The 23,407-nt window shown below is 54.9% G+C and overlaps 1 protein-coding gene across 2 annotated transcripts in view; it reads left to right on the forward strand.

The window, feature by feature from the left end:
* Positions 1-4,065: 4,065 nt before the first annotated feature.
* Positions 4,066-23,407, forward strand: part of PAX5 (paired box 5) — a 128,356-nt gene continuing 109,014 nt past the window's right edge. For both annotated transcript variants that reach the window (XM_054003084.1, XM_054003083.1), the window contains exons 1-5: positions 4,066-4,163; positions 11,370-11,535; positions 15,814-16,011; positions 20,181-20,245; positions 22,173-22,301. In XM_054003084.1, coding sequence (XP_053859059.1) covers positions 4,118-4,163; positions 11,370-11,535; positions 15,814-16,011; positions 20,181-20,245; positions 22,173-22,301 — 604 coding nt within the window. In that variant the 5' untranslated portion in view covers positions 4,066-4,117. The remainder of the gene's footprint in view (positions 4,164-11,369; positions 11,536-15,813; positions 16,012-20,180; positions 20,246-22,172; positions 22,302-23,407) is intronic.

A 23,407-nucleotide genomic window follows, 5' to 3' on the forward strand; every position in this document is an offset into this window, starting at 1 on the left:
CCAAGGGCCAGACAGAAAAGCTCCGTGCAGGCCTTTTAGAAAAGCATTTCACCCAGTCATGGTACTGGCAGTGACTCTCTCTGCGGAATACGCCAGAGAAAGACCCCTGGGAATACACCAACGAGAATGAGGCAACTGGCAGCACAGCTGAGACAGAACTTACTGGTAGGTGAGGGGAAAGAAAAATAGTTATGAATATTGGCTGAAAAAGAGAAGTCTCTCAGCATTTCCTGCCCTCCTCTCACTCTCTCAAAAATAAAAGCCGCTGCTTTTGTCAGCTGCGCCAGCTCGGCTCTGGCTTCTCTCTGTACTGACTAGACAGGACAGGGGGACGGAGCCTGGGCAGGACAGTCAGCATCTCCCGTCGTTCATGTCTAGCTGCAAAATCATTGTCTGAGGGGACAGCACACTTCCTCCGTGCAGACCAGCTCCTCTTTCAAACCTCTCTTTCTGATAGTTTTCCTTGCACAACTATGTAAAGATCACTAACGATATTAGAGAACGCTATCTAAGTGCTCTCAACTTTACAGCACTGCCCACCTAACACCTTTTAAATTGCTTTGGTCTAATTAGCATCCCCATCTCAGATGTGACTTTTTCTCTGGGAACACACTGGGCCAGGATCGCTGATAGATTTCCTCTACTTTGAATTTAAAACGACAAACATCGGAGGAAAAAGAGACTGTGGACTGTGGTGCTGCAGAGGAGCACAGGTTATTTCCAAACCAGTAATGCTCTCCGCCGCACCTTCCCTCCTCCCTCCCCCCCTTCCCCCTAATGCTGCCAAACCGGACTGAATTGGTAGAATTTGTAGCAGCGTTCCCCCTCTCCCGTGTTTGGTGTCAATGTGTTTTACACAAATATGAGAAAATGCAGATAACTGTAAATGTGGTGCGGCTCTTTGGATGCTCCCTGCAACCTGTGCCCCTCCAACCCCCTCAAATACGGGAGAGGAGACAGCTCTTGGAGCAGCTCAGGCCAGTACCTGGGGAAGCGAAGTGCTCTGCTCCGGCCGCTCCAGGTGTTTTGGGTGACAGGTGTTAGGCCAAGCCCCTCGCAGTCTCGGGCGTTGCAGGACGAGTGCGAGCGTTGTAGGATGAGAGGACAACCCTTCACGTCCTAACGTTATGCATCAGATATAAAAGGACAAAAGGTTGGCCCGGGTTCGTGATCTCCTCTCTCCAGTGAGGGCAGAAAACAAAACTGCCCTAAGAAAACTCCAAACTCAGATTTCTGCCGAGCCACGTTTTTTTTTTTTTTTTTTTTTTTTTTTTTTTTTTCGTCTTCGCTGTCCTTTTACCCTTCCGCGTGCAGAAAGCACAGCATCGCTCCAAAGTGTGGTCCGGGACATGCCAACGTCGGGGGCCCCTCGGCTGTGGCCGCAGCGTCGCGGTGATCTGACCCCGAGACCCGCTTCCCCGGGGATTTCTGCCATGGCACGACTCTGTGCCCCCTCAGATGCTGCTCTGGTGAGAGCGGAGGCATTTTCCGGGGACCGTCCTAGGGGGATTCTGGCAGCCCCCAACCCTGCCGGCTCCCGAGGCACTGCCCCTGCGTGGAGACAGCAGCAGCTTCTTCCAGGCGTCCGTGAGGCGCCGGTTCTCGCACCGGGCCTTAAATCCCAGCCCCGGTCAGGGCGCCGCGGGGGTCGGTGCTTGGGCGGTCCGGGGTCCCGCAGCCGCGCTCCGGGGGTCACCGCGCGGTCAGCAGAGCGGGTCCCGGGCCTTCCCCGCTGGCAAGGGGCGAGGAGGGCCGCTCCCCGCCGGAGCCGCCGCGTTGTTTTCGTTAGCGCGGCAGCGGGGATGGCCGAGCGGGACCGGGGGAGTCCGCGCGGTCCCGGCATGCGGCACCGCGGCTGAAGACGGCTCCTTCTCGCCCACCCCGCAGGGCTGCGCGCCCCGCAGAGCTGCTCAGCCCGCGGGCCCACGCGGGTGGGTGCTCGCACGTCTCCGCAGCCACGGCCGCGCTGGCACACGCGTGGGGCCTGGCCTGCCGCGCTGCGGCCCCGCCGCCGCTTCCCCATGGTCTCTCTCAGGCCGTGTCGGGCGGCGGGAGGGGAGGCGGGAGCCCCGCAGCCTGTTTTTAGGACAATAAACTGTTTTTCGTTCCTTTCCCTGAGTGAGGTCAGAGGAGCTCTCCCGGGCTGCTCGCTCTGCCGAGGGCGGCTCGACTGGGAGAGGCGAGGCGAGCGCCTGAAGTGACGAGAAAGGGACTCGGGGTCTGCCCTGCATTTGCGCCGCTTCTGTGGGGGCACCTCCCCCAGGAAAGACCCCCCTACCCCGGAGCGGCAAGTCGCGTTTCAGGGCGAGCCGGCGGAAAGCTCCGGCGAGGCTATTTCTGTGTAAGAAAATAAGAACGAAGAGAGGTTAGTGGGAAGGGAAGCAAAAGGAAGAGAGGCCACAGTCGGCCTCACTTTTGGAGCCGGGCGGCCGGGGGTCCCGTAGGGCCGGGCCCGGCCCAGCCGCGGAACCCCGTGAGGCCGCCGGTCTTAGGACGCGACTGCGTCGAAGGCGGAGGAATGGCCGGGAGGGGAAAGATAGAGTTTGGATAAAGAGTTGTGTCCATGTCAGCTCACAGTGGGGGCCGGCGTGGTGGGGGTGGCGAGGATGTGCCGGACGAGTCAGCCGGGAGAGAGCCCCTTCGTCGGCCTCGCTTCTCTACAGCCGGCACATCCCCGTCCCGGCTGCACCCCGAGCGGGGCTCCCCCGGCCGCGCACAGGCAGCGGCGGTGCCCCCCACTCCCAAACCCCGCTGCCCCTTGCTCGACATCACGGCGCGCCGGCGGCCGTGGGGCAGACGGGGAATCTCGGGCAGGGGAGCAGAGCAGAGGCCACCTGCCACCACGCCGGCGGATCGGTTCCGTGCCTCGGCGGGTTCCGTGGGAGATGGGCTGCGGGCCATAGGTGTGCGTGGGTGCGTGGCTGCAGGCGTTGGGGAACGCGAGAAGCGGGACTGCCCGCCGGGCTTGCAGCCGAAATTTGTTTTGGCCTTTGGGAAAGGCCACTATTTCCCGCTTTTCCTCAAAGTCGTTTTGCTGAAAAATAAAGCAATAAACCTGGGAGCGGTCGAAGTCGCATGATTTTTTTTCCCTTTAACTCTCCCACCCTCACTCACGGCCGTGGGTCTGCATCCGCCACGTGAATGGGAGGTACGGGGGGGAGGAAGCCCGAGTGAAGCCCCCCCGGGCCGGGAAAATCCTGCCCAGGGCCCCCGCGCTTCCACTGGGCCGCTGTTCTCCGGTCCCCGCCGCAGTCCAGGGGCTGTCCCTCGTCAAGGGGCGCGGGGCAGGAAAGGGCAGGGCAGGCCCGGAGGGATGCGGGCGCAGGGGTCTCTCCGGCACCCCCAGGCGTCCGCAGACGGCTCCCTGTCCCGCCCCTGCGGCGGCCCGGCCCGGCGGGGAGCGCGGCCCCGGGGGCGGCAGCGTCACCCCGGACCGGGAAGGGGAAGTCGGTCTGCTGAAAAGTTGGTGACAGGCTGGGGCAGCGGAGGCAGAACGGGCAGGTGCCGCCGCCGCTGCCGGGGCGGCGGAGCGCTCGGGGGGCGGCCGGCTGCGAGCAAACTTTGATTCCTGCTACAGAATATGTCAGAGTTTTCCTGGGTTTTGGCTGCGTCTGGGGACATCTTGTGATGTTTTAGAGAACAGGACATGATCTCACATGGCGAGGAGCTCTTTAGTTTCTTAATCATTTCACGGTTCCTTCAGAGGCTTTTTTCCACCTAAAACGTTTAGTTTCAGCTCAGTGATCAGCTGCAAAAGCTCGGCGGGGAGCGGAAGAGTTGAATTATTCCAACCTGAGAGAGCCCCTCACAAAAAAAAAAAAAAAAAAAAAAAAAAAAAAAAAAAAAAAAAAAAAAGAAGAAGGAAAGGAAAAAAAGAGAAAAAATAAAGAAGGAAAATAAAGAAAAGAAAGAAAGGAGAAAAAATAAAGAAGAAAAGACAAGAAAAGACAAGAAAACAGAAAGGAGGAAAAGAAAAACGGAAAATACAAGAAAAGAGAAAAGAACGCAAAACAATAAAAAGAAAAGGGGAAAAAAGAAAAGAGGGAAAAGGAAGAGGTTGCAATACGACGTGGAAACTTTTTCTTGCCTCCGTTTCCCCAAGTCCTGAAGAGCCGGAATGGAGCTGGAGAAAACCTACGCGACACCCCGAGCCGGCCGCACAGGTGGGACTCGGGCCACGGGCTGCGGGGAGCCCGGTGGCTCCGCGGACAAGGCGGGAGCCGACATGAGCGGGGACGCGAGGCAGAACCGGGCGGGGTGGGACCAACTCCCCGCCAGGCCGTCGGGGCGGCGCGGCGGGCTGCCGAGTCTCCGAAAGCCGCGGAGAGGCTCCGTGGTGCCCGTTAGCCCCGCGGCTGGGGCCAAGCGGGCAATGGGACAGGGAGCGGGGATTGGCAGCGGCGGCGGGGGCCCCGTCACGGCGGATAGCGCGGCGGCGGCGGCGCGGGCGGTGGAGGGCGCGGAGGCGGCCTGGCGGCTCGGTGGCGGAATGCAATTTCGAAGCGATCGATGGGGCCTTTTATTAGTTAAATCGCCTGAATAATCGTTTAATCGATAAAGCATTTCATGGCGCGGCAGAGGCGGCCGGGAGCGGGGGTGGCCGCAGGGGCAGCAGCACCGACAGCGCTGCCTGGGGCCGGGCAGGATGACGAGGACGGGCCGGGGGCCCCGGGACGAGGCGCTCTAAAGCCTCTGCCGCCTCTGGCCCCTGCAGGGAGTTGGGCCGAGGGGGCTTCACCTCAGTACCGGGTGAGCAAGAAGCAGAAGGAGAACGAGGGTGGGGGGGGCGGGTCATGGGCCGGGCAGGATGTAAGCCGGGCTTGCCTGCCCGCTCGTCCCCTCCGCGCAGGACGGCGCTGCACCCCCGGGCCCAGCCTGCCCGCCGTCCCCGACGGCTGCCCCGAGCCGGGGCGCCGAGCGGCAGCAGGGAGCGGCCGCCCGACGGAGCCGGCGGGGCTGCGGGGCCGCGCGGGGACCGGCCCTCGCCGTTCTTCGGCCGGACTCTGCGTGCCGACTCCGCGGCGGCGGCTCGGCCGCGCTCGGCAGTTTCGACTTCAACGAAAACTCGGCCCGCGCCCGCCCGTCCGCAGCGAACGCCGGTCCCGCGCTGCCCACGGAGGGGCCGGGGCGCAGCCCCGCTGCCGCCGTCACCGAAAGGGTTCAGCGGGGCCGGAAGGTCTCGCCGCTGCTCGGGTTAAGCTCTCCCGCACCCTCGTCCCCACAAAGATCCCCGTGGGACAACATCCGGGTGGCGGGGCCGAGGGCGAGGAGGTCGGTTCAGCGGGGCTGCGCCACGCCGCCAGGGCCACCCGTGAGGCGAGGGAGAGCCCCCCCCCGGGCCTGCTCGCCGCCTCAGGGGGCTCGGCGGGGGCAGCACCGCCGCGGGGCAGGACCCGCGGGCGCGGCGGCCTGCGTGGAACCCCTCCGCTGCCGGGCGCGGCGGCCGCCGAGCCCCGGCGCGACGGCGGGCAGCGCGAGCAGGCGGAGGAGAACCTCCCTGACCGCGGCCTCGGCCCGGGCTCCCGGGGCTGCCGGACCCACGGTGCCGGCACGCGCCGTCCGGGTGTGGGAGACCGGCGGCGGCGGCGGCGAGCCGGTCGGGCCGCCGGAGGACGCAGGGCCGCGGGCCGGGCCGTCGGGGGTCCCGCGGGCCCGGGGGGCCGCCAGCCCCTGCCGCGACCCACCCGCGGCCCGGTCACGAGCGGCCGCGCCCCCCCCCCCGCCCCGCATTGGCTCGCAGCCCCGCCAATGGGCAGCGCCGCCGCCCGGCGGCCAATGCGGGACGCCGGCAGCCCGGCTTTGCGATTGGCCGCGGCGCTGAGTGACGGGCGGGCCCCGCCCCCGCCGCTGTCCGCCCGCGCGGTGCTGAAGCGCCGCCCGCCGCCCCCTCCGCGCGCGCGGCGCGGGCCGCGGGGCGGGGCCGGTCCCGGGGCGGCCCCGACGGCCCCCCCCCCTCCCCCCCCCCCGCCCCGGCCCCGCCCCGCCGCCCCGCGGCCCCGCCCCCGCCCCCGCCGCCCGCCACAACCCCCGCCGCCCGCCGCCGGCCGGCAGCGCGCCGGGCGCACCGCCCGAGCCAGCCAGGCGCCGCCGCCGCGGCGGCGGGCGGAGGGGAGGGAGAGAGGGAGGGGGAGAGAGAGGGAGAGAGAGAGGGGAGGGGGCGCCGCGGCCCCGGCGGGCGGGCAGCGATGGTCGCGCCGCGCCGGCGCCCCAGGTCGGACGGCGGCCGCTGACGGGGCGGCCCGGTCCCGCGGGGCCGCGGCGAGCCCGGCCCCCATTCCGCTCCCCGCCCTCTCGCACACCTTCCCCCGCCGCTCCCCTCGCCCACCGCCGCCGCCCCGCCCGGCGCCGCGAGTTGCTGCGAGCGGCGCGGCGGGGGGCGGCACAGGCGGAGCGCGCCGCCGCCCCGGGACCGAGCCCCGCGGACGGGGCGCCCGCCCCCGCCGCCGCCCGCCTCGGCCGCAGCCGCCGCGCAGCCGCCGGCACCGCTAGCACAAAGAGCCGTCGGGCGGGCAGCGCTGGGCTCCGGTCCGCCGGACAGAGGCGCTCGCCCCTCTCCGCGCCCAGTAACGCCCCGGAGCCCGGCGGTGGGTGCTGCGCATCGGCAGCCGCCCGCGGAGCGGCTCTAACCAGGGGCTCAGCCCGGGGCGGCCGCTCCGCGGCCCCCCGACGGAGCCTCTGGAGGCTGCGAGCGGCTCGGGAGCCGCGTTCGGCCAGCGCTCTTGGATACCGCGATCCGTCACGAGGCAGGACTCTTCGCTTTTTGAGGGATTTTGTTCGATTTTATTTTTCGCCCCTTTTTGGTTGCCTTTCCTTTTTTTCTTTTTTTTTTTTTTCTTTTTTTTTTTGTTTTTTTTTGTTTTTGTTTGGTTTGTTTCGTTTGGTTTTTTTTTTTGTTGTTGTTTTCGTTTTTTTTTTTTGTTTGGTTTTTTGTTTTGTTTTTATGTGTTTGTTTGGGTTTTTTTTTATTTGTTTGTTCGGTTCTGGTCGGTCTCCGTCCTTTTTCGCGGGCTCCCTCCCCCAGCCCGAAACCCGAGCGCCGCCGGCGAATCGAGATCAGCTCGGCGAGGTCGCCCGGCCGCGGACCGCTCCGATGGAAATACACTGTAAGCACGACCCGTTCGCAGCGATGCACAGTAAGTGGCTGCCCTTCAACTTGTCTGAGCGGCCGCGACGGGCTGCGCGCGATCGTCTCCGTCCGCGGGCCGTGCCGGGCTGCCCGCCGACGTTCTCTCCCCGCGGCGAGATCGGTGTGACGGCGGACGGCCGGCGGAGGGGAGCGAGCCGGTCCGGGGGCCGTTTTCCTGGAGAGAAAGAGCCGATGTCGCTGTGTGTGTGTGTGTGTGTCTGTACAGATGGATATATAAACACGTCTCTAGACGTACGTACCGCCATCAGTACATACGGACGCGCGCTTGTGTGCACGGATGAGTACGTAGATGTTACATACGTGTGCCTATGGTCATTTTTCTCCCTAAATCAAATATCCGGGGGAAAAGCCGCCAGGTATTTCTGACGAACGGAAAAGTTTGCTGCACAATATTCTTTCTCTTTTTCAACATTTTGAATTTCGTTAATTGGAAATAAAGTAAAAATAACTCTCAACAACTAAAACCCCGAAACAAACAAATAGAAGCCCCCCAAAAGCCCCGAACAAATTGAACTAATGCGAAAGGCGAGGAGCGGGGCTGGAGGGAAGATTTTTGTCTTTTTAAACCCCGAAGAATGGCGTCACAATCGCGGCGTGGGCCGGCGGAGCGGGCAGCCGGTGAAGTTAACAGGTCGTGCGCGGTGGGTTCGCCCGAGATTTGTTGTGCTTGAGAGGTCGGGGAAGACTTATCCATTAGCACAGTGTTATGTGAAATGACATCTTCTCTCACGGCGAGTTAAACGCTGCATTACGGCGAGAGATTGCGAGGGAATTTAAGGTAGAACTAATCTCATTTCCCGGTGCACCGCAGCCTTTCGGCTCAAAGAAATTTGTTTGCAAAATAAACCACCGAGCTCCGGAGCTGGAGATTCCCTCCCTCTCTCCCGAGTCTTCTCCGCGCTCCCCGTTCATCTGCCCATTTCCCATCCCTCTTCCTGCCGCTCGATTTCTGGGGTTGTGCAGAGCTGGGGGCTCTGCCGCCCCCGTGAAAGCGGACTTTCCGTCTCGCGGCAAGGAAGCGTTCGACCTCCGCGTTTATTCCTCTCCCGGCATTAAACCAAATCACTTTTTTCCAAAGGCGAACTTTAAGGTCGGAAAGCCCGCGGTGCGGGGGCGGGGTGGGGGGGGGTGGGCGCGGAATCCCCCGCCGCCGGAGCGCCCCTGGCCCCGGTGGCGAGCGGACACGCAGCCCACAGAGGACGGGCTCCCCGCGTGGGGCCGGACACCCCAGCGGGAGCAGCCGCGGCGGGTTTCAGCGGCGCCTCTGCCGTCATTCGCGGCTGTGAAAAATCGATGTTGTCCTCAGGAATTTCTGGGCAAACAGAAGGAATAAAACCAAAATGCCGGTGCCTTTTCTCCGGTCCCGGCCGCGGCCGGGAAGCCTCCGAGGTCATTTGCTGCCAAACGATCTCCGGACCCGCGGCTCCTCGGGGGCGTGAGGGTGGACGTGGGGTCGGGACCCCCATGCAAAAAGGCGGAGGAGGACGGGGAGCCGGCGGCAGCGGGAGGAGCGAGGAGGCAGCGCGGCCACGGGGAACGGTGGTCGAGGCCGGGGCGGTCCCGAGAGAGATTTCGGTCCCTTCGACACGGTCCCCGCTGCTTCCTCCTCCCGCGTGGGCAGAGCCGCTGGCCGCCGCCGTCCAGGGACGCGAGGACGAGGCGGGCTGGGCATAGTCGGAGCGGCCCCGACCCGCGTCGGCGGGTCCCCAGGACGGCCTCCCTTCGCTTCCACTAGCTCCCCGCCCGCCCTGGCTGCACCACGGCTCTGGGTTAGGCCCGCGGACCCCTCACTGGGGCCTCCCCCTTCTCGAAATAGCCCCCGAGTCTCTACCCGTCCCCCCTCCCTGCGGAGGGCAGGGGCGGCTGCCTCATCCCCGCACCGAGCCTCGGACGGGGCTCGATGCCCCCCAGCTCCAGCAGCCCCTGGCCCGACGGGGCTCCCGGTCCGCAGCTGCCGGGGAGCGCGACCCCAGCAGAGAGGCCCCGGTGGGCAGGAGCCGGGCTCGGCGCCGGTGCCGCTGCCCAGGGCTGTGGCAGGTTAGGAGGGAGGGACGGCCGTGGCCCCAGCCTTTGTCTCCGGCGCCTGGAGGGTCGATGCTCCCGGCCGGGGCAGGCCCGGTTCCCGCCCGCCTCCGGGGACTGGGAACAGGCTCCAGGAGTAGAGTCGGCCCCTTCCCTAAGGAAGGCATATCTTAATGATGCATTCTCTACCCTTTTCTTCCTGTTCTTTCCCTTTCTTTTTCTCTCTTTTTATTTTTCTCTCATTTCCTTCCTTCCTTCCTTCCTTCCTTCCTTCCTTCCTTCCTTCCTTCCTTCCTTCCTTCCTTCCTTCCTTCCTTCCTTCCTTCCTTCCTTCCTTCCTTCCTTCCTTCCTTCCTTCCTTCCTTCCTTCCTTCCTTCCTTCCTTCCTTCCTTCCTTCCTTCCTTCCTCTCCTTCCTCTCCTTCCTCTCCTTCCTCTCCTTCCTCTCCTTCCTCTCCTTCCTCTCCTTCCTCTCCTTCCTCTCCTTCCTCTCCTTCCTCTCCTTCCTCTCCTTCCTCTCCTTCCTCTCCTTCCTCTCCTTCCTCTCCTTCCTCTCCTTCCTCTCCTTCCTCTCCTTCCTCTCCTTCCTCTCCTTCCTCTCCTTCCTCTCCTTCCTCTCCTTCCTCTCCTTCCCCCATCCCAGCACAGGATCCTCCCGCTCAAACTGCACTTAGAGCCCCGAGGTCTTATCCCGGGCAGGTCCCGTTTACCTCCGCCACGGAGCTGTTTCACACGCAGCGCCGGTATCCCGGGCATCCATCCAGGCAGGAGTCCCGCACCGGTGTGCGCTTCCGGCGCACCGGAGGGAAGCGCTGGGCCGCTGGCAGGGTTTGCCTCTCTCGCACTGGTGAAGGCAGAGCAGGCTCTTGTCTGCTCGCCACAGCGTTTAACATCACGTTTTTCATGCGGGTTTATTATGTGTCCATACAATGTTAAAAGGTGGTTGCAAAGTTTGACAGCAGTTTATCAGTAGTGAAATAACCAGATTAAAATAAAAATAGATTTTTTTTTTTAATAACTGAGGCATTTGGCTTGCCAGCTTAGTCAGTACAGTTCCAATCCTGCTTAAACAGAGACATTTTCTGTATTACTTTTGTTCCAGAATTGGCATCTGTACTATCTCTATGGCTTGTTTTTAGCTTCTCCACTCCTCTGTAATATAAGTAGTTGGATGAATAACAACATAAGAGTTAATCATAATACTTTCTAGTATGGGGGATTAATGTGTATTCATGGGGTTTACACAGCTTTGCTGCTATTCCTCCAAGTGGGTCCTGTATCCCGTCAGATATATAATTCACTTTGATAAATGTGAACAGTGAAAATCTGCTCAAAAAGGAGTCACATACTAGGCTTGCCCAAGTGTTCATGTTTTATTTGTGGGATCATGATATCAGCCAAGACAGCTGTAAATTCTAGGAGCAGAATGTCTTTCTTTCTTTCTTTTTTTTTTTTTTTTCCTTTTCCTTTTCCTTTTCCTTTCTTTTCATTTTCTTTCTTTCTTTCTTTCTTTCTTTCTTTCTTTCTTTCTTTCTTTCTTTCTTTCTTTCTTTCTTTCTTTCTTTCTTTCTTTCTGTCTGTCTGTCTGTCTGTCTGTCTTTCATCTGTCTTGTCTTTCTGTCTCGTCTTTCTTCCTGTCTTTCTGTCTCCCTCTCTCCTTCTCTCCCATTTTTTCTCTTTCTTTCTCTCTTTCTTTTCCCCTTCCCCCACTTGATTAATACAAAGCATCTGGGGAAAACCAAAGCAAAACACAGTGTGTTTAATTTCAGGTGTCTTTCTGTGCTTAGACAGGGGCAGTATGTGGGCTGAGTGATCACCCAGCCTAATTTTCCCCTGGCTTCCCAGCCCGGGGCTCTGAGAAGCCTCCGCTCCACGGGACAGCCCCAGGCCTGCCCTGGAGTTCGTGGCTGCGCTAACGCGGCTTCGGGAGGAGGGTGGTCAGCCACTGGGGTGCCGGACGTGACTGAGGGGCTCCTCAGTCCGTTTTCCCACAGGGGACCCGCGATCTGCCTCCCCTCCGGCAAGCATCATTGCGGCAGTGAGGTCAGCTCCCTGCTCCTCCTGGGGAAATGGGACCGCTTCTGGGGAGGCGGTTCCCAGCGCCGGCCAGCGCTGGGGCTGGGGGTTCTGCCCTGCAGAGACAACTGAAACTCTCACACAGCTCTTCTCCTGCCCTTCTCCCCCTCCCCCGTGTGTTTCAGGACATGGAGGCGTGAATCAGCTGGGGGGTGTTTTTGTGAACGGCCGCCCTCTCCCAGATGTCGTTCGCCAAAGGATCGTGGAGCTCGCCCACCAAGGGGTCCGGCCGTGTGACATCTCCCGGCAGCTCCGCGTCAGCCACGGCTGTGTCAGCAAAATACTTGGCAGGTAAAGGGGGACGGCAAATGCTTCTGTGTCCATCAAGAGAAACGTGTCGGTGCCAGTCCCAGACCTAGAGGCTGCAAACAAACAGAGACAGGAGACAGTCCAGTGAGGGGAGCAACTTCCTGAGGAGTCGTATTCTTATGTGTTTGAGGTGGAAAAAAACAGCCAACATCCGTAGGTCTTGTAAGCCCCTGCTACAGTTTCTAATTCTAATGCAAAGCGCAGAATGCCATGAATATTTGCTGTATATATAGTGCATGTCCTGCACCTGTCTGCTCTGAACAGGAAGGGAAATCTGGGAGTTATATTCAACAAAACGTGAAAAAAAGCTAGAACTTGTGGAAATTACTTGTTTTATTTCCCGAGTAGAACTCTTTTTAAACAATATTATTATTATATATTTCATCAATATTGTGGCATGCACATTCATGCAAGCTATTCTGCAATCCATCCCACTGTTTATAATTAAACATCTTTTTCCAGTCTTCAACTGGATTAAGAGAGCACAGAACACCATGAGTAACTACTAACCATCTTAAAGCTATTTTGGCTACTTTGGGAGTAGGTCTCTCCAAACACTATGGCAACAGGATATTAAACTCTGAAGTCATATTATTTCCTGATTACATTTTAAAATTTGGTGTAGATTCAGGTAAAAAATGCCATGCTTGCTTTTTCCCTTTTTGATTTCTTAATCTTCTGTGCAAACTTAATCTAATTTGAGTAAATTGCCATTTTCAAATGGTTTTGAAGCCCAGGTATTCTTACAGACTTAGGCAACTTATAAAAAGGGGATTTTATTTTTTTACAAAACATTTTACTTTATCATTTGGAAGTGAATTAGTGACTTGTTTGTTATGATTTCACAGTTAGTTTCATTGTTTAGCATTTTACTATTTTTATTTAAATTTTTTTTCCAATTCCTAACAAGCATACTTTCCTGGGCATAGCACAGCTGCAAAGACGATCAAGGTGTTTAATTTGCAGCAACACACAGGGGATGTGTTGATCAATCAGTGGCCGTATCAGGATCACAGGCCCCTGGTTTTGCAGTTCTTGTTGTTTTCGCACAACCACCTTACCTCTGCTTGCCCAAACTCGTGAGCAGCAGCTCCACATGCGCGCTCAGTGTCAGAGCTGCAGTGTGTAGGCTGCACTCGGCGCTCCTGCTTTATCTCTCATCCTTCCTCGCAGGGATTTGCCTTCCCTGCAACCTACACGCACTTCTCCTGCTGGAGTTTTGAGAACACAAATGCCTTGAAGTGGTGCAGAGAGGAGAACTTTCCATGGGCTTTATGCTGCCCACCACGGGCTGTTTCACTCAGTTACGGCTCCACACGTGCAGCCAGCACAGGCTCCTGCTCCTGCCTGCCTGCCTGGCTTCTGTTTGGCTGGTGATGCTCACTGTTGCATTCCCATCAGGACCAACACACAGCTTGGAAACAGGCGATTTACTTATCCACCAGGCAAAAGTCTGATGCTTTTACTTTTGGCAATTAGGTCTGCTGTTAAATATATTTGCACGATTGAGCTCAGAGTGAGGTTCCAGAGCTCTGTCATTAAAGTTGTCAACAATAAATTGGAATTTCATAGCTCATTATTTTCCTAACTAATAATTACAGTGGGTAAAATGTCTCTGTAATTGCATCTCTGTGTGCGTATGTTTTCTCATATGTGTGCATGTGTGTGAAAAAATGGGAATCCTTATGATAAATTCTTGCATTTGGAATTTTATCATCAGAATTTTTCAGTACTAGATGCAGTTTTAAAAATATACCCAGGGGCAGGGCAAGTGAAGCTCTTAACCCTCAGAGGAGGGTGCTGTGGTGGTGCCCACCCTACACCTGCAACTCTGGAGCAAAAGGCCTTGACCTGATGCACATGGAATAATGCTGGCTGCAGCGATCCTTGCCTTTAAAATGGAGATGAGAGTCAGAAATGCTGGAGCCATGCAGTCTGCAGGCCTTGTGACTGCGCCCAGAGTCATTGCTGGGGGGGAGAGGAGGGGGATGTCTGTGTGTCTGTGCAGTGCAGGGTGAGAACTGTCCCCACGGTGATGCAGGGAGCAGATCTGGGCCCCATCCTGCTCCTCCCTGGCAGGGTGAGCCTTCCTTGGGCTGGCCTTGAGGCCATGCGAGCAGGCAGGTGGGCAGAGCTTAAAGACTTTGAGACTCGAGGTCTTGCTGCTCTGCAGGCACCACAGCTTTGTCCCCTGGTGGGCTCATCACAGTGCAGCATGGTGATGGCAAGGGCCCTCTCTGGCTGTCCAGCCATGGGATCAGCTGTGGGAATGCCTGTGGCTGCTCTGTACAGGCATAGCATCCTGCACTGTTGGGAGTGCTCCTCTTGGCCAGGCTGTCCTGGACTGCAGGGCACTGCTGCAAGAAAGCACTAAGAAACATTTGTGAAATCCACAATTTTGCTAGATCTAAGAAAATTGTGACTTGTTGTCTGGTGGCATTTGTAGTGTTGCCTGGCTGCATTCTACATCCTCCTCAAAGAAGTGGTGCCAGCAACCTCAGCCTCGAAGTTTTGAGACTAGAGGTGCAAGATTTTGGAAGGTTTATGGGCCATGTTTGATGTTGTTTTGTCATGTCCTCATGGAAGTGCAAGGGAAACTAAATTTTTCCCTTCTGCCTTAAAGCTCACAGCATTTAGAGGCAGCAGGGGGGTTAATACACCTCTAACACTCCTTGCCATTATGGATATTGCATAAATGGTTCATGGAGACTGGTAGGCCTGAGTCAACATTTGCACACAAAGTATCTGAGAACATGTATGAAGAATTTGTTGTCAGTCTCTTTAAAGGAACTTTAGGCCCTGCATACCAAGCTCTCCCAGAAACACTGAAAACAGGTAGCCAGGCAAAAATCTGATGAACGTGGTTGCATGTTTCAGGGAGGCAGGGAGGCAGACTTTGGCAGTGCAGACTGTTTGTGCTCTGCTCAGGCTCAAAAGATGGGAGAAATGAGAATTTTTTTTTTTTTTATAATGGTTATGTCAGATATTTGCAGGAAAAATACTTTAATAAGCAGTCTTATCTTCCTGCTTGGGAGTTTTTTCTGAGCTAGGAATGGGGGCACAGAGCATTGAATGGTTGTGATTGAGCTGCTGCAAGCACAGCTCGGTGGGCACCTGGTTGAGAGATGACAGAGTCGGGGTCTGCTCTGTGTGAAAGGGGGTGCAGGATTAGGGCAGCCAGGGTGGTAACTTATTAGCTGGGGTTTGTTTTTCATCTGGTCATGTGAAAATTCATAGGATACAAGGAAGTTCAGGGCTGTGAGAGAGCCTCCTGTGTGGAAGGCCCTGACTGCAGCAGGGAGGAATAGAGTCTCATTCTTGGTCTCCGTTCTGGCCCTCAGCATGTGAGATGCAACTTCTGCTCTTAGCAGCATGTTCAGGACTATATTAAAGGAGGAGACTTGCAGAGCCCAGGGATCTCAGCTGCCATGTATTATAGGAAAGCTACCAAAAGCAGTTGATCTTGTGTGATGTACATGTGAAAAATCAGTCAGATTTATATTGGTTTTGGGATCTCATTCTCCACCTTTCCTGGGGGCATGGCATCAGCAGAGCTGCTGGTGGTGGTGAAGATGCTGCACCTGAGGAAGTGCTGGTCACAGAAACCAACCCTGCCTCAGCTGGACCCCTCCAGAGCATGAGCAGCTCCCTTTCCCTCAAAATTTGTTATTGAAACTACTGAAAACATAATGATGAAAAGAATACATTTTGAAAAATATGAACTATTAAAACCACAATATGCATATGTAAATCATAAAACAGGAAAAATATATACTGGTGTATTTATTTCACAGGTGCAAATAAAATACAATACCTAGCCTTCATTTCACTTTGAATCATAACAAGCTGTAGATATTAATGACAGCATTTTTGTAAAAACAGTAATTTGCTACAAAAGTGTCCACTGCAAAAAGTAGTCTTTGGTGTGATTTGTTTCTATTATTGCCAGTACTGCTGATTAATAACACACATTTTCAGTTAATTTTGGATCTCAGCATGCCCTTTAATCTTGCGTTGTTTCTTTTGTCTTGCTATTACAGAAAAATATATATTGTATCCTGAGGCCCAATTCCAATTACTATAAGTTAATCTATTAGGTGATAAAGAACCACACAGGCAGGAGATGTGTATGTGAAAGTGAAGATGTATCTCAGGATTTGCTGGGGTTTGGTTACCTTGAAATGATGTTCTCTATAAATCTCAGAGCATGTTCTCTGTCTGTGTGTGATAACCAAAGCTTTGTTTTGGATGTTGTCCCAGGTATTACGAAACCGGGAGTATTAAGCCTGGAGTGATTGGAGGATCAAAACCAAAGGTCGCCACACCCAAAGTCGTTGAAAAAATTGCAGAGTACAAACGCCAAAATCCCACCATGTTTGCCTGGGAGATCAGGGACAGACTCCTTGCTGAGCGAGTGTGTGACAACGACACTGTGCCCAGTGTCAGTTCCATTAACAGGTAAAGCTCGGCGTGGTTCTGGGGTGGATGCTCCATGGAAGCACTATCACCATGGCTTTGTCTTTTAGCAGGACTGGGTGTTCAGAGCTGTTTGTAAGGAAAGCAGCTTCACCTGTTTCCCTAGGGCACGTGGGCCTGGGGAGCAGCTGTGGGCTTACCTCAGTGGCTGAAGCATCACGGATGATAAAGGTTTTCTAGGAGTGGGCAGCTTCTTCTGCCAGCCTTTGCTTCTTTTCCATCCTTTTCCCTGTTTGTGAGTCCATTTTCCATCCATTCCCTTGCTGGCAATGACCCTATGTGTTTGCTACCAGCAAAGCCCCTGTTCTGCTCTTTGGGGTGAGGGTTCAGTGGGACAGGCTTTGCCCAGGGGGGAAGCTCAGATGGCCATTGAGTAGGGTGGTGGTCATCTGGGTAAAAAAGGGACCCAAGGCATGGCTCTGAGGTACCATTTTGTCACCTGACACCCAACTGGTGCTGCTGACATTGGCCCAGGCCTGTGTTCAGTGTGAATACCAGTGGGGGAATTTGGTCAGTAGTGTCTAAGGGCCTCCACTGTCTGCTTTTTTTGCATTGGAGAACTCAAGTGACCTGGAATTGCTTTTGAAAAAATGCTGGGAAAATGCAGGGGAATCTCATTTGGAGATTGAGTCCCACGTTTGGGTGTTTTGCCATGGCTTTGCACGTCAGGACCGGGCTCATAGAAGGCCTGGTTAGGAGCTCTAACCTACTGCCTTGTCCATTACACCTTCTGTGCCCATGGTTTTCTTCTGAGTCAAGTGACGTATAAGGCTGGGCAAACCCAGTGAAATACTGTGTGACATCTCCAGCCCTGCCAGAGCAAGAGTCAGAGATGAATAGCAGAGCTTTTGGGCACCCATGGCCCTGGCAAGCAGGGTTTGTTAATTTTCACTCTCTTCCGGGCTTCCTCCTCACCACGTTGGTGAGATGGTTTTCACTTGTGCAACTGCATGCAAATGCTTTGAATGCAGCTCGCTATAAAATCTCTCATTTGCGTCCAGACGTGAAATAAATTGATGCAATATTCTTTTATTGGCTATCCCAGTCTGATTTGCATTCATGGAGTTGCCGCTTGAGTAGCCGGAGTGGCTTCCCCAGCGCTAGCAGAGAGTGCAGTCTCTGCCCTGATGGACTAAATGTTGAGTCATGTGTTGGTGGAATTAAGAGAAAAAATGGGTCAGCTCATGTTTTGCTGCTTGGGAGCCCCTGACTTGGAGGCTCCAGAGCATCATGCAATAACTCTATGGACATAGTGTCTTCAGTGTCTCCAGTTTAAAGAGGGTTTGAGGAGTATTACAGACACCAGGAAAACCAAAGGAAAATATCAAATACCTGCTTCCATTAATGTCAATGAGTCATGTGAGAAGCATGGCTGTTGCAAGCAGTCCTCTGCTTGTGTAGGAGAACTTCACATGTCCTTCAAAAAACTACCAAAGAAGGCAGTCACAGCTCTAGGTAAAAGGGAGATTTAAGTAGCTTCCAGTCATATTTTGAGCCAGTTTCCATGTTTCTCTTGCTGCATCCTTGTATGTTTCCACACTGATAATGCCCATGCCCCTACTGCCCTTGTATCAGAAAACCAGTTCATGATCTGTCACTAAGGCTTTTGGTTGTAAATCTAATTCTTTCTCATCTGCTTGTGACTCTGGCTAAGATCTTCTCCTTTTCTCAAAGGTTTGCAATGCCTTTCAAGAAATGCATGCAATCTGTTTGAGTCAATCTGTTTACCCGGAGAATTGTTTTTGCCAGCTTAGGAGCTCATCATGAAAACCCATACTGAACAATAATGTGACAAAGAACCTGGAATTCACCTCAAAACACTTGGTTTTAATGCTAAATCCTACAGTTCCAGCAGTCTGTGGGGTTTGTTTTCATACTTAACATTGAGTGTATACCTTGGGGCTTTGCTGGTGGGAAAGGATGCAGGCCCCTGCCCACAATATTCTTGTTCACCACTGAGGTACAAACGAGGGGCTGCCTGGTCAGCACAAACCTGAGCCCAGATCTCGCTGAGTGGCTCCTGTCCTGCTGCAGTTGCCATTTCTGCACGGGGAGGATGGAGGCACGCTCTGGTTCTCTGTCCCTGTGCCCACGGTGCAGGGCGTGCTCGCCGGAGCTGCGTTGTTCCCTCCCACGATGCTGATGCTGTTCCTTGGAGCATTGGGGTTTATGGGGATGGGCTCATGCAGCTCCTCCCCGCCACTGAGGGGGCCTTTTAGCAGACAAGTTTGAGCTGCTGCCACCATGTAAAAGTGAATAATAATAATTATTATTAATTAATAACATTAATTTTAGTAATAGGCCATTCTTCAATAGCAGAAGCAAGTCTGTGTGGTTAAGACTTAATTAATCACTGTGATTAGCTTTGCTCAAATTAGCTGAGAGCTTAGCTGAGAGCTGTCCAGCTGCTTTCAAGTGCTCCAGTCTACATTCCTCTAAAGATAAAGATGTTTATTTGTCAGAAGGCCCTGGACACCCTTTCTTCACCATGACAACCTTGTGCAGTGGGCTCTTTCCACTCTTGACCATGCAGAGTCCTGTCTCTTTGGCTGTGCTCCCCCACCAAAGCTGCTGTCCCAGCTGTTCCTGCCCCTCACACTGGGCTGGCTGTTCTGGGGTCTGTTGCTGTATCCCATCTTCTGGTTATGCCTGACACCCAGCAGCTTCACTCTGGGGCTGCAGCTGAAAGATGGCTCATGTACAGACCAGACCTCTCCATCAGACTCCTCTAAGGAATGGGAGGGGAAGGGGATGGCAGTGCATCCTTTTCTGGGATGGAATTGGGTGTCACCAGTGGTAGTACCTGTGCCTGCTTATGGAGGCCTTAGCAGCAAGGATCTCCTCTCCTCTCCTCTCCTCTCCTCTCCTCTCCTCTCCTCTCCTCTCCTCTCCTCTCCTCTCCTCTCCTCTCCTCTCCTCTCCTCTCCTCTCCTCTCCTCTCCTCTCCTCTCCTCTCCTCTCCTCTCCTCTCCTCTCCTCTCCTCTCCTCTCCTCTCCTCTCCTCTCCTCTCCTCTCCTCTCCTCTCCTCTCCTCTCCTCTCCTCTCCTCTCCTCTCCTCTCCTCTCCTCTCCTCTCCTCCAGCAAGGGGAGGGGAGTTTTTCAGGCACAGGGAGGGAAATTCTCACTCTGGCATTGCTGCTGTACCTGTGCGTGGGCTGGGGAGTGTGCGGTGAACCAAGGGCGTGGTTCCTTCCAGCCTATTCCAATTCTGCCACAGCCTGAGGAAGAGCTGTGTGATCTCCAGAGGGATTTCTGATACTGTCTTTTGTTTCTTCATAGCAAAAGAAATGGGCAGGTAAAAAACATGCATAGTATCTCCCCAGAATCTCCCTTCGTAGCAGGTACCCTCTGTTCTGCACCACCACACGTGCCTCCTGCTTTATCTGTGTCTCTGGATTTTTTCTCATTGATGTCACTATCAATCAGAGCAGCGACTGCATGTACCCAGTGATGATAAATGTAGTCATTCAGCTTTTAAGATTAGCATTTATTCCAACACTTAAAAAAAAAAAAATAGTAATTTGGCTAAGCTGATCCTTTCCCAAGGTGTTCAAGTGCCTCTAGCCATGTGAGTGGCATACCTGGTATGCTCTAGGAACAGCCTTGCAAATGTGTCCCAGCACCCAAGAGTGCAGACCACAGCCTTTTGGGGCCTTTGGGCTCAGAAGGTTCCAGCTCCCTGGGGAGGGGGTACTGGCGTGCTGGCTGCTCAGATAGCTATGGATATCTGTTTCCTGGGCAGTGAGGACTGCGTCCTCAAAGCTACCAAAGCACCAAACTCTGAAGCATCCTGAGAACCATCCGGGTGCAATCCTGTTCAGTGTGCTCCGAGATGACCTTGCTTGAGCAGGGAGGTTGGACCAGATGACCCACTGTCCACTGTTGTCTCTTCCAACCCAAACCACTCTGTGACTGTGACTCTGTGGAATGTCACCCTGATGACTCTAATGGCAGGGGCTACGGGCACAAATGTGGTCCTGGGTCCACCTGCCCAACTTAGGTCTTTCAGTGGATGAAGAGGGCAACGTATGCAGAAAGGCATTTTTTTGTATTGATGTAGGTGTCCTACACTGGAAAAATAGTGTCTAATGCCTCCTGCCATTGCATGCCTAATGCCAGCTAAGTGGTCATGTTTTTCCATTACTCATAGGATCATACGGACCAAGGTGCAGCAGCCACCCAATCAGCAGGTCCCGGCTTCCAGTCACAGCATAGGTAAGGAAAACTTTTTAAAAAATACATTAAAAAATAATAATGGATTACAAATATTCTGAAGAACTTTTAATCATTCTTATGGACAGATAATTCTGCATAAAACACTTCAGCACACGTGCTAATGTGCCTTCTTTGTCATTCTCCAAGGGCTGAACATAGTAAATGAATTTTATAAATACTGCTAAAAGGTTTTGAATTTTACTGATTATTATGATAAATAGCTTTCACCATGAGACAGAAAATTGAAATCTAAACCAAAAAAAACCCCCACTAATAGGGGTCTATAGAATGTCAGATAATTAAAGTAATAAATCAAGAAAGGGATACTTATTCATAACATTTTCTGCATCATTAGTCAGTAAGTAGTTTTGAATGTGTTTTTTCCATCTATCAACCATCCCTTCCATAGTTCTTTGTGCACTTGCAGTCTTGAGTGAAGAGGTAGCAAAACTTTCTGAAACTTTTAATTCAGCCACAGAACAGTGATGCTGCAACCTGAGGGAGGTGATGCTGGTGGAGGGTGACCCAGAGGAGACCCCCAGGCTGCTGAGACACCCTCAGCCCTTCTCCTGGCTGACAGTGTCTCTCTGAGGAGGGTGGGTGCTTCTGTGTTGCAATGCAGCAGGGATGGAGGGGCTCACTCTGGGTCAGGGCTGCTCTCTTCTTGTCCCTGTTTCATCAAACCTGTCAGGGCAGTGGTCAGCCCTTGCTTCATAAGAAGTGGTGGGGGGCTCTAGTTTCTCTCTGCCTTTATGCTGTCACCTGTGATATGGTGAAATGCTTGCTTCTCTCTTGGCAAGGGAGTGCTGGCACTGGGAGAAAGGGAGTGGAGGCGCAGAGCAGCCTGCACTTTCTCAGCTTGTCAGAGGAGTCATACCGTTGACCCTGTGCCCTTAGCCTTTCTCTCCAGAAAATGCCAAAACAATCTTGGGGAAGAAAAGCTTCCTTTATCTCACTGTGGTGGCTTAAGTACTGTCTTTTCTTGAACAAGTCAAGAACAGAGAAGAAAAATCTTGTTTCTCAGGGCTTGGAGTTGATAGAGGGAGCATGGATTCCTGACATGGGTTTGCTCTGTATGAGTTCTGTCTGGGGGTCTTTGGTGTGGTCCCACATGTATATCCCCCCATCATGTCCCTGGGGTCTGTGTGGATGTAGGGACATGGCTCAGCCTGTAAGCTGAAGGAGGTGATGGTGGTGCTCCCTCCTCTGCCTGCTTCTGGGAAGCCTTGGATACCCAGAGCATCACAAGGGCAATGTTTTCTGTGCAATCTGGCATATCCAGACTGCCCTTGAGTTACTGCCCTTGCTGGACACAAACTGTACCCTTTTCTCTTCCAAAGCAAAATGGATTGTCAGGCAACGCCAGCTGTGCAAGGTCTCCACTGGCCAGAGGCTAGTGGCGTGGTCTAACAGGATGCAGCTAGCACAGTACAGCAAGTGCAGGTTGCTCTGCTCCCAGGAGGTTCTGGTCCTGGAACCTGTTCCACCGTCTTGTGGCAGCTCCTCTCTCTGCAGGACTGTGTTCCCAGCAAGCCCTGTCCACCTTGCTAGTGACAGGGGCTGCTGTATCACTGGAGGGCCTCTGCTGTCCCGGGAATGAGCTTTTCCACTGAGCATTGTGTGAGATGGGGTGTGTGACTGCTAGGGAAAAGCATCTCCTGTCCCTCAGCACACAGACCCAATCCCTGGTGATGGGGGCAAGGGCTGACCATGCCTTTCCTCCCACCCCTGCACTGGGCTGCTGTGGCATGCTGCTGGATTGGACTGGGCATGGCTGGGGTGGGTAAGGGCTCTTCCTGAGCTGGAGGGGCCACGATGGCCAGCTGGGAGCCCCAGCCCATATTCTTCATGCCATGGGGGCCAGTGGCTTTTGGGTAAGCTGGTGCCCGTGCCGTCCTGCGACTGACTGCCTGTCCTTGCCTTGCAGCCTCCACAGGATCAGTCACCCAGGTGTCCTCTGTCACCACTGACTCTGCTGGCTCGTCCTACTCCATTAGTGGGATCCTGGGAATTGCCTCCCCTGGCACCGAGAGCAACAAGCGCAAGCGGGACGAAGGTAGCAGGAGCTGTTTTCTGGGAGGGGAGTGCTCGGCTGCACGGCCAGAGGGGTGGGGCAGGGTTGGGGCAGGTGCTGTGTGCTTGTGATGTGATGGAGCTGTGGACATCCCCTGCAGTACGCTTTGCCAAGGTCACAGACAAGGCAGAGACCATCCCAGTGACCCAGTGGCCAGGAGCAGGGGCTTGTCCAGGCGTTTTGGAAAGCTATGGCAGTGTGTCAGTTTTGAGCCAGGCCTTCCTCCACACTGTGAAACTTTTCCCTCCTGCCAGTGAAGAGGGGAAGAGACACAATTGTGTTGACTCTGCGGCCACCTGAAATAGGAAATTTCTGCAAAGTGACAGAAAATTAACTGCATAGACATCTGCTGTGCTGCTTCTCTCAGGACTTGCTTCACCTGGGACATTTGTCAGTCTTGAAGGGTGGAAATAAGCACAGTCCAGTTGGGGTTGGATATTGTTGATACACTCCTCAGATTCACAGGGTGTATGGTCCTGTTTTGTTCTGCATCCTACTGAAAACAATGTTTTGGAGAGAAAGGCACCAGAGATGGAGTGGAAGGTACAAGATGAGAAATTCTCTGCCGGCGTCTTTTTGAAGTACCTTTAGTTTAAAGTGTTGCTTTCATTTTGGAAAAGTCTACATAGAGAAGCTGAGGCCATGGCTGTGGACACAATTTGTATAGCAGAGGGGACACCAGAACTGTAGTGGGGCTTTTTCAGCTGAGGGTGCAGAGGGTGTGTGGCGGAGGAGTGACTGCCTTTCCTGCTGAATCAGCCTCCTGCCCCTTGCTGAGGAGCACCCATGTTCCTCAGCTCCTGCTGCAGGTGCAGGCCCAGCAGTGCCCTGCAGACAGTGCAGGTCCAGATCCCTGCACTGCCCCTGCTCTCCCTTGCTGCCCAAACCCTCCTGGATGGAGGGGGTGGTGGGGGTTAGGCTGAAGCTGTACTGGCACCCCCCAACCTACCCCCCATTCCCTGGAGGAAACACAGCTAAAATCAGCAGCCTGGTGCCTGAGCTGTAGGAACAGGGTCACGTGCCTGTGCATCCTTTAGTGCAAACACATGATCAGGGTGCAGAGTAGACCCAGATTTACTGAACTGGGA

Source organism: Vidua macroura, chromosome Z (assembly GCF_024509145.1).
Source record: "Vidua macroura isolate BioBank_ID:100142 chromosome Z, ASM2450914v1, whole genome shotgun sequence".
Classification (NCBI taxonomy): Eukaryota; Metazoa; Chordata; class Aves; order Passeriformes; family Viduidae; genus Vidua; species Vidua macroura.